The following is an 11,929-nucleotide window of genomic DNA, read 5'->3' as shown; positions in this document are numbered from 1 at the left end:
AAAAACCCTAATGTTAAATAATTAAATAATGTTAGTACAAGCTATAATATTAGAATTAATAATAGGAAATGGTTTAAAATATATATTATATATATATTACGTGCATGTATATATATATATATATAATAAAAGGGTTCAGCAAAGATTTGTTGAACCCTTTTATTAAGTATTACTTAAGTTTACCGTGAAATGGTCCTTTTTCATACCGAATTCTCTCGGTGAAATTATTGATTACTTCTTAATTAATTAATTAATTTTACCCTTTGTTATTATATATATAATGTATACAACATATATATACATATACATACATATATATATACACATACATACATGCACACGCACAAACACAGACACAACACACACTCTACTGTTCCATGATAGAAAATTGAACAGTGTTATTTGTGGGGATATTGACAACTATGCAGTTACAGTTATCAACCCAAACATTCGCTTCTTTTTCATGTAGTTGATTTCTATTTATGTTTTTTAGGAATGAACATGAAAAAGAAAAGTTAAAGTATTCCAAATTTATACTCACAATCGGTGGCTTCATACATTTCTGCAAAGACAATTTGAAAATATGTTAACATTACACTTTATATCTTATATACACATGTGCATGCACTTTGTGTGTGTGTGTGTGTGTGTGTGTGTGTGTGTATGTACATATCTCTTTTACTCTTTTACTTGTTTCAGTCATTTGACTGCGGCCATGCAATATCACAGTTCATGTACAAACCAAACAAAGGAATTACCTTCACGGCTTACTATAGAAGATATGAACAAATCTTCAATAAAGAGTGCAAAGTTTGAGACTATGATATGAAAATGCATTTAATCTTAAGAAAGCTGGCAGCAAGAGAACATGAGCGTTACAGCAATTATATACTCCTGAAAAAACTTCTGACATTAACTTTAAAAATACAATAGACATATTATGTAGATTTTTAGTGTGAAAAGCTCATTGTTCAAATCACATTAAAAATGTTTGAACCTAGAAAAGATCAACGAGGTAAACTACATCACAAATGCTGGTAGATTTAACAGGGAATGTGGAAAGTTCAAACTGGACGAATTAACACCAGATATATTCAAGTGCCTGATATTTATTCAGGAACTAACTGCAGAGAAAAATGCAAAAATAAAAACAAGAAACCTGGCTAAGCTGGAACAAAACCAAACAGTAACCTTACAACACATGTCAGAAGAGTGTGAAAGAATAGTAAATATGAAACACAACACACAGAAATTTGAACATAAAGATTGCTCCCGAGTTAAACAGGTGTGAAAGAGGTAGAATAGAAATCAAGTGTGTACTAAAATACAGTTCAAATAGGGAAAGATCAGGAAAAAACCAATGTTTTGCATGTGGAGGTGTACACTTGAGGAAAAACTGTTTAAGAAAGGGGAATCTACAAAATTCAATTAATCTATTCAACATATCATCTAACTGTCTGGATGTCTTTGTTCTTGTCCCATTTTTGTATTCTTATACATATGTGCGTGTGTGTGTGTGTGTGTGTGTGTGTGTGTGTGTATCCATGTATGTATGTATGCATGCATGTATATATATATATGTTTGTGTGTGTGTATGGGTGCATATATATACATACATGTTACATATATAATATGTGTATGTGTGTGTGAGTGAGTGAGTGTTACTATATAGTATTATATATATATATATATATTATATAATATATATATATATATATATAATATATATAAACAGTATATAAAAGGGCTTAGTAAAATAAATTACTTTGCCGCATACTTATGCGCAAAGTAATTATTTACTAAGCCCTTTTATATAATGTAATAATTGAATTCGCCTTAAATGGTCCCTTTGCATACTGAACACTTGGTGAAATGATTAATTAATTAATTTTACCCTCAATTGTTGAAATATATATAATATATATAATATATATATGATATATATATATATAATATACTGTTCCATGATACAAAATTCAAGTGTTACACAGTGTTATTTGTAGGAATATTGGTAACTATACAATTACCATTATCAACCAAAACATTCGTCTCTCTTTCCTCTAGTTGATTTGTATTTTGTTTCGGAATAAATGTGAAAAAGAAAAGTTAAAGTATTCCAAGTTTATACTTACATCTGCTGTCGGGTCAGGTTTCTGCAAAGACAATTTGTAAATATGTTAATATTACACCGTATATCTTGTATATACATGTGCATGCATGTGTGTATGCATATATAGAAATTTGTTTAGTTTGTTTATAAAATGGTGTTGCATTTGAGAAGCTATTATTTAGCATTAAAACAGAGGCAATTGCTATTGTGAGCCATTTAGCAAAATGGTAAATCACTCAACTAATGTCTGAGGGGTACAGTTTCAATTCCCACGGCTAACTGTTGTCAATATTTTTTCCCCTGTCTTCTATAGGTAACTTCCCAATTTTTTTCTGCTGTTCTTTATAAGTTTTATTGTATTTGAAATTCACTTTCTTATCTGTAATATATATATAATATATATATATATATATATATCTATAGATATATATATAACATAATTAGTAAAACTAATGCAATTATGATTAATTGACATGATGAGCTGATTATGATATGCTAACATATTAAATACAAATCCTTTCTATACTATAAACATATGTAACATTATACTAATCAATATAACTATACGTAATAAATTATAACTCTCGTTTAATACTCACCATATATCTAATAAATTGATTAAGCAAATCCTTATATCTTAATAAAAATCTTCCATATCTTAACCCTTTAGCATTTAAACTGGCCATATCCGGCCAAAAGTATTCTGCCTGTTTTATGTTCAAACTGGCCAGATCTGGTCTCTCACACCAGCCCTACAATGTCGTTTTAAAAATTAACAGTTACCTCATCAAAATCTCATAGCCACAAGATAATGCATGATTAGTTCAAAACGATGGATAAAAAAGGATTAATTTTGGCAGAATAATGCGAACACTAAAGGGTTAAACCATCAGAGTTTACCACTACTAATTTAGCAATTATTATATTTAAATTGAAACACTCAATTATTAATCCAAAAATTCCTATTTTTCAAGTTATATTCATATTTGGTTGGAGATTATTTCTACAGTCTTTAATATACTAAAAGGTTTTACATATAAATAAATCTATCTTATATTCTAAAAACAATCTTTATACCTATATCTTCTTAAATTTGGATAGTTTTCCCTCCTTATTCCTATGTGTTTACACTTTCAGTAATATATATTAATTACAACCTTTAATGTTGGTGACAAATCTAATGTGATAGAAATATTTTCATTATTGTATTTGTTGTAATCATTGGTATACTTATAGATATATATATATATATATATATATATATATGCTTATTATATATACACATTTGCATTCAATATATGGTGCATATGTGTGTGTTTCCATAAAAGCTTATATGTATGTCATGGTAAATATATATATATACATATATATATATATATAATATATATATATATATATATATATAGATATATATATATATAGTATATATATATATATCTATATATATTATATATAAGGGGTTTGATGATTGTGTATAGAGATATATATATTATTCAAAGGAATTCCAACTCTGTTTTTATGTTTTATTTATATTCTTTATAATATTAATGTAGAATATAGAATATATAGTATAATATATAGTAAATGAAATGAAGTATTGATTTATATATTGAATAGATGAAAGATTGAATATTAAATATTAAGGGACTAGTATACTTCTTGCATTAAGCAGTCATCAAGGTCCAAGGTTGTGACAGGAGTGTTTCAACTGCGGAAACTGTGTCACAACCTGGGACCTTGAAGACTGCTTAAATGCAAGAAAGTATACTAGTCCCTTAATATTTGATATTCAATATTTCATCTATTCAATAAGATAATCAATACTTCATTTCATTTTACTATATATATATACTATATATACTATATATTCTATATTCTACATTAATATTATAAAGAATATAAATAAAACATAAAAAATAGAGTTGGAATTCCTTTGAATAATTTATATCCCTCTATACACATTCATACAAACCCCTTTTTATTTATATATATATATATATATATATATATATATATATCACCGTGATCACCGTGACCGACCAGGCTATCAGATGTTGTTACACATCGCTGGTCACAATGTGCTTCACATTGTTTTAGCCTTCAAATGACGCCACTCTGCTGGCTAAGCGAGCAGGCCAGCAGAAGAAAGAATGGGAGAAAGTTGTGGCGAAAGAGTACAGCAGGGATCGCCACAACCCCCTGCTGGAGCCTTGTGGAGCTTTAGGTGTTTTCGCTCAATAAACACTCACAATGCCCAGTCTGGGAATTGAAACCACGATCCTACGACCGCGAGTCTGCTGCTCAAACCACTGGGCCATTGTGCCTCCTATATATATATATATATATATATATATATATATATATATATATATATATATATATATATATATATATATATATGATATATATATATATGATGATATATATATATACATATATAATACAATACTATATATATATATATATATATATATATATATATATACATATATATATATATATATATATATATATATATATATATATATATATATATACATATATATATATATGTATATATATACATACATATATATATATATATATATATATATATATATATATATATTCATTGTCTCCCGAGACAGAAAGGATGCCAATACAATACAATATATATATATCATCATCATCATTTAACTATATATATGTATATATATATATATATATATATAATGTACTGTTCCATGATCAGCAGTATTACACAGTGTTATTTGTGGGGATATTGATAACTATGCAGTTACAGTTATCAACCCAAACATTCGCTTCTTTTTCATGTAGTTGATTTGTATTTATGATTTTTAGGAATAAATGTGAAAAAGAAAAGTTAAAGTATTTCAAGTTTATACTTACAGGTATTGAATTCTTACATATCTGCAAAGACAATTTAAAAATATGTTAACTGGTTTGCTCAAATTGCAAAAACTGTAAAAAAAAAAACTGAAAGAATAACAAATGCAGCAACTACAACTGCAAGAATAACATCAGAAGCAACAACAACAATTACTATTACAGCAACAAATACTGTAATTAATGAAGAAATGCAGAAAAAATGTTCCCGTCGTGGGCTTAGCCATGTGGTTACTTCGTTAATTTGAACTCTACTTGAATTCTTATGCTGTGAACTCAATAACAGAGTCCAAGTACAAACCAGATGAAGGAGTTACCTTCGAGGCTTACTATAAAGATACGAACAAATCTTCAATAAAGAGTGATAAGATTGGGATGATGATATGAAAATGCATTTAATCTTAAGAAAACTGGCAGCAGGAGAACATGAGTGTTACAGCAATTACATACTCCTGAAGAAAACTTCTGACATTAACTTTAAAGATACAATACATATATTGTGTAATAGACATATTGTGTAGATTTTTAGTGTGTAAAGCTCATTGTTCAATGCACATTGGAAATGTTTGAACCTAGAAAAGATCAATGAGGTAGACTACATCACAAATGCTGGTAGAGTTAAAAGAGAAAATGAAAAGTTCAGGCTGGATGAATTAAAGACAGATTTAATCAAGTGCTTGATAGGGACCAACTACAGAGAAAGACACAGAAGTAAAAACAAGAATTCTCGCTAAGCTGGAACAAAACCAATCACTCCATTTGGTGAGAGATACTATTTATTTAAAGGGCACAATACATGTCTTAAAGTTCTACTAAGAGTTTCATATGTCCAACATAAGGACAATAGTAAAGCTACTAAGTTTGCTAACTACATATGGAATTTGAAAGATGCCAGATCTGATTAAGTGGAAAATAATTGAGAAATCCATACCTTATGTTAATGGATTGAATAAATATAAGCTTTGTTAAGCTGAAACAACACAAATCCTGTTTAGCTCTCTAACTCTCTACTCTAGGTCTGGAAGGGACATGTATGTATGTGTATATATCTGTGTGTGTGTGTTTGTGTGTATGTATATATATTTATATTTGTCTCTCCTCCTCTCTCTCAGTCTCTCTCTCTCTATATATATATGTATATATATATATAATAATATATATATAATATAATATATTATATATATATATATATATATATATATATATGTATGTTTATACATATATGTATATATATGTGTGATATATATATATATATATATATATATATACATATATACATGTGTTGTGTGTGTGTGTTTATCATCATCATCATCATAGTTTAACATTCGCTTTCTATGCTGGCATGGGTTGGACGGTTTGACTTAGGGCTGGAAAGCCAAAAGGCTGCACCAGGCTCCAATCCAATCTTTCAAATTTCCTACAGCTGGATGCACTTGCTAACGCCAACCACTCCAAGAGTATGGTGGGTGCTTTTTACGTGCCACCACAGCAACCGTTATCAACCCAAACATTCGTTGCGTTTTCATCTGGTTTGCTTGTATTGATGTTTTTTTAGAAATAAATGTGAAAAAGAAAAGTTGAAGTATTCCAAGTTTATACTTACATTCTTCGGCCTTTTGTTATTCTGCAAAGACAATTTGAAAATATGTTAATATTACACCTTGTATCTTATATACACATGTGCATGCATATGTGTGTGTGTTTGTGTATACATATATATTAGTTTCTTTAGTTTGTTTATAGTATGTTTTTGCATATGAAAATCTATTATTTACCATTAAAACTGATGGCACTTATTGTCAGGAGCCATTTAGCTTAATGATGAACGACATAAATAATGTTTAACGTTACAGGTTCAATTCTCATTGCTGACTGTTGTCAACATTATTTTCTGTCTTTTAAGAGTAACTACCCAATTTTTCTCTGTTGTTCTTACAGCTTTATTGTGTTTGAAATTTACTTTGTCTGTAAAATATATATATTCAGTGATACCTTGCAGTAGGAGTTTAATTTGTACCATGACTGAGCCCTCTGAGCTCTCCTTTACAATCTATTCATTTTACAAATCAATTTTCCCCATTGAAATTAACTCAAATATAATTAATTCATTCCAGACCCTAAAAACCACTCAAAAATAATTTTTTATGGGTTTTAAAACAGAAAAGGAGCAGATACAAGTAAAATGACAATTATAAAAAATAGAATGCAAAAGAAATATGTAAACTGGTTTTATTAACTGAATTAGTTTAAAAATGAAATGATTTGTGTGCTGCTCATACTGTGGATTTCCGGTTGTACTTCAAGACAAAAATTAACAAACTCACAAGAGTTTTTACATGCACACATTTGCTCAATAGATGCAATATTTAGAATGGTCATTAGAGTTGTATCTTGGGATGGCTGGGGATTCAGGCTTTACAACATTCCCCTCATTCAGGCAACCCCACCTCAGTTGCATGCAAGAAGCATTTAGACAAGAGCTATTTAGATACCGTCTCATGGAGATAAGAGAGAAACAGAGATACTCTATTATCATTTTCCTGCAACAATATTCTTTTCTACTCAAGACACAAGGCTCGAAATTTTGAAGGGGGGGCCAGTTGATTAGATCGACCCCAGTACGCAACTTGTATTTAATTTATCGACCCCCAAAAGGATGAAAGGCAAAGTTGACCTCAGTGGAATTTGAACTCAGAATGTAAAGACAGACGAAATACCTATTTCTTTACTACCCACAATGGGGCTAAACACAGAGGAGACAAAAAGGACAGGCAGACAGATTAAGTCGATTATATCAACTCCAGTGCATAACTGGTACTTATTTAATCGATCCCGAAAGGATGAAAGGCAAAGTCGACCTCGGTGGAATTTGAACTCAGAACGTAAAGACAGATGAAATACCGCTAAGCATTTCGCCCGGTGTGCTGACGTTTCTTCTAGCTCGCCGCCTTTTTACTGCCACAATATTGCAAACAATCATACTCAGAGAATCAAAAAGAGATGCAAAGAAAAATATGATTCCACTTACGTCAGTTTTAAGTACTTGCTGGATGTAGTTTGATAACTGGAAAAATATAAAATATATATATTAATACAAATGAAATACAGGCAGCAAACTGGTAAAATGCTTAGCAGCATTTTGTTTGTTTTTATGTTCAGTGGTCAAATCAGGCTATAGTAAAAGACACTTGTCCAAGGTACCACTTCAGTCCCACTATGCAATACCTTGAACAAGTATCTTCTACTATAGCCTCCTGCCAACCAAAGCCTTGTAAATGCATTTGGTACATGGAAGCTGAAAGAAACCTGTCATATGTGTGTGTGTGTGTGTGTGTGTGTGTGTGTGTGCGTGCGTGTGTGCGTGCATGTGTGTGCGTGTGTGCGCACGTGTGTGTATGTATGTATCTATGTGTGCATGTCTTTGTGCCAGTGTTTTCCCTCCACTATCACTCAACAACCAATGTTGGTGCGTTTATGTCCCTGTAACTTAGTGCTTTGGCAAAAGAGAAGGATAAAATAAGTACCAGTTGAGCACAGGGGTTGATGTAATTGACTTAGCGTCTACCCCAAACTTACTGGCCCTGTGCTAAAATTTGCAACCAATATAATTTTAAATGAATGATAAAAGAACAGGAAAATATGTAACGAACATCATATGCTTACAGCTGTTCCAGCTATAAGGTACAAGGCACTGAGGCCTGAGTGTTTGTGCATTCCCTTATAGTTTCCTTAGAACTTCCAAAGAGAAGTGCAAGTTTATTTGGGATAGCATTTACATATATGATATGGCGGGGTTTGAGGAGGCTAGGGGTAGATGAATGGCTTGTGATAGCTGCACAGACTATGTACAGAGATGCTGTTAGTAAGGTGATTGTTAACCACATATACGGTGAAGAATTTGGTGTACAGGTAGGCCTTCATCAAGCACAGTCCCCTCCGTTTCATTGTTGTCCTCCAGACCATAACAGAGGAATTCAAGACTGGAAGCCCCTGAGAATGTCAATATGACCTTAACCTCATAGCAGATTCTATATCAGAGCTGGAAAGGAAATTCTAGGTATGTAAGTAAAACCAGGAATCTAAGGCCTTAAGGCTAAATTAGCAAAAACTAAGGTAGATGGCCCTGCTTGATTTGTACAAAAGGTGTAGGCAGGAATTCCATACAGTGTACCCAATGCAAGCTCTGTAAATACAAAGGGTGTGGTGGAATAATAGGAAAGTTACCAGAGAAAGTAATGCTTGTATGTGGAAGATGCACAGGATTCATAAAAATTAAAGATACTCAGGAAATTGGCTTCTCAAATGCCCTGGAGACTCTTTAGAAGTAGTGGACAATTTCTGGTCCCTAAAGTAGTGGGGGAGAATTTATAGAAAGTATAATAGCTAGTAAAGAATAAAACTGAGAAAATTTAGAGAGCTTCTTTTACCTCTGTTGGCAACTAAGGGTCTTTCCCTCTGAGTAATAGGAAGATTGTATGATACATATATCCAAATAGTAATTCTAGATGGTAGTGAGATGTGGGCCCTAAATGCAGAAGACATGGGATACCTAGGGAGAAATGGGACTGGCATGTTCTGCTGGATGTGCAATGTAAGTATAGTCGTAGGAGTGGCTGCATGGTAAGTAGCTTGCTTACCAACCACATGGTTCTGGGTTCAGTCCCATTGCGTGGCACCTTGGGCAAGTGTCTTCTACTATAGCCTCAGGCCGACCAGAGCCTTGTGAGTGGATTTGGTAAATGGAAACTGAAAGTAGCCCATTGTATATATGTATATATATATATATATATATTATATATATGTGTGTATATGCATGTGTGTGTGTATATGTTTGTGTGTCTGTGTTTGTCCCCCCAACATCGCTTGATAACCAATGCTGGTGTGTTTATGTCCCCTTAACTTAGCGGTTCGGCAAAAGAGACCAATAGAATAAGTACTAGGCTTACAAAGAATAAATCCTGGGGTCGATTTGTTTGATTAAAGGCAGTGCTCCAGCATGACCACAGTCAAATGACTGAAACAGGTAAAAGAGTATGTGCGACAGAGTACAAGTGTGTTGAGAGAAAAGTTAGACATAAGAGGAATTAGATGCAGTGTACAAGAGAGAAGACTGCACTGGTTTGGTCATATGAGGCAGATGGATGTAGACAGCTCCATAAAGACGTGCTGATCACTTGAAGTGGATGGAACTTGTGGAAGAAGGGGACCCAGGAAGACATATGATGAAGTACTGAAGAACTTTATGGAAAAGATGACAAAGGACAAAGTGGATGGAATTTGTGGAAGAGGGTGACCCAGGAAGACATAGGATGAAATACTGAAGAACTTTATAGAAAAGATGACAAAGGACAAAGTGGATGGAACTTGTGGAAGAGGATGACCCAGGAAGACATAGGATGAAGTACTGAAGAACTTTATAGAAGAGGTAACAAAGGACCAAGGTATCTTGTGCCTTGCTGTACTCAAGAAAACCCGTCCTCCACAGCAGAAGTCCTGATGAAGAGGGTTGGCATGCAAGAGCCCTGTGCCAGGGTCACATTAAAAAACACTCATATTGGTGCCACTTAAAAATACTTGTGCTGATGCTATGTTGAAAGCATCCAGCATACACTGTAAAGTGGTTGGCATTAGGGAGGGCATCCAGCCATAGAACCCAAGCCAAATCAGACTGGAACCTGTTATAGCCCTTCAGTATACTAGTTTTGATGAAACCATCCAACCCATGCCAGCATGGAAAATAGATATTAAATGATGATGATGATGATGATTATGATGATGATGATGATGTCCAGATTATAAGTAGCGCTATGCCAAATCAAAACATTAAAATATATTAATATTAATAGAACATAGCGACAGGCGAAATACCTATTTCTTTACTACCCACAAGGGGCTAAACACAGAGGGGACAAACAAGGACAGACATAGGTATTAAGTCGATTACATCGACCCCAGTGCGTAACTGGTACTTAATTTATCGACCCCGAAAGGATGAAAGGCAAAGTCGACCTCGGCAGAATTTGAACTCACAGCGTAACACAGACGAAATACCGCTAAGCATTTCACACGGCGTGCTAACGTTTCTGCCAGCTCTCCGCCTTTAAGGGTACACGTGTCTGTGGAGTACTCAGCCATAGTCACTTGCATGTTAATTTCACAAGCAGGCTGTTCCATTGATTGGATCAACTGGAACCCTCATCGTCGTAACCGATGGAGTGCCAAGACGAATTTTGCAAGCTGGCTGTTTTGTTGTTTGGACCCCTCGTCGTCATAACTGATGGAATACGAGTTTCTTATTTCTTGTTTAATATTTTGTGAACAGACAGCTATCATGCAGGAGATACCCACTTTCAATTCCTGTCTCCTAATTGGACAAAAAAGTTATCAAACTTTGAATCTCTGTAACATTGTTCAAAATTCTCCTGATAATAAATAAATCCCAAATTCATGTTCAACTTGGAAACATCCATATACCAAATTTGAAAATACTCTTACTCTTTACTCTTTTACTTGTTTCAGTCATGTGACTGTGGTCATGCTGGAGCACCGCCTTTAGTCTATAGATTTCTTTTGCCGAACCGCTAAGTTATGGGGACGTAAACACACCAGCATCGGTTATTAAGCAATGTTGGGAGGACAAACACAGACACAAACATATATACACACATACATACACATATATATATACATATATACGATGGGCTTCTTTCAGTTTCCGTCAACCAAATCCGCTCACAAGGCTTTGGTCGGTCTGAGGCTGTAGTAGAAGACACCTGTCCAAGGTGCCATGCAGTGGGACTGAACCCGGACCTATGTGGTTGGTAAGCAAGCTACTTACCACACAGCCACACCTATACCTATATTTACTAAATTTCAAAATTTCCAAATCTATGACAGCGACCCAAAACATCTAGGCTTTGTGTCAAATATAAT

The 11,929-nt window shown here is 33.2% G+C and overlaps 1 protein-coding gene across 1 annotated transcript in view; it reads right to left on the bottom strand.

Annotated features, from left to right (window-relative positions):
• LOC115219182 overlaps window positions 1–11,929 on the bottom strand; it is a 38,440-nt gene that overhangs the window by 18,055 nt on the left and 8,456 nt on the right. Inside the window, exons 3-7 of the mRNA XM_036509041.1 lie at window positions 8,025–8,060; window positions 6,600–6,620; window positions 5,000–5,020; window positions 2,133–2,153; window positions 542–562 (exon numbers count right to left, since the gene is read on the bottom strand). Of these exons, the coding sequence (XP_036364934.1) occupies window positions 542–562; window positions 2,133–2,153; window positions 5,000–5,020; window positions 6,600–6,620; window positions 8,025–8,060 (120 nt within the window). The remainder of the gene's footprint in view (window positions 1–541; window positions 563–2,132; window positions 2,154–4,999; window positions 5,021–6,599; window positions 6,621–8,024; window positions 8,061–11,929) is intronic.

The sequence above is a fragment of the Octopus sinensis genome, linkage group LG14, assembly GCF_006345805.1.
Source record: "Octopus sinensis linkage group LG14, ASM634580v1, whole genome shotgun sequence".
In the NCBI taxonomy this organism is placed as follows: Eukaryota; Metazoa; Mollusca; class Cephalopoda; order Octopoda; family Octopodidae; genus Octopus; species Octopus sinensis.
The sequence above is the reverse complement of the archived record's forward strand: the minus strand, read 5'-3'. Positions and strand labels throughout refer to the sequence as shown.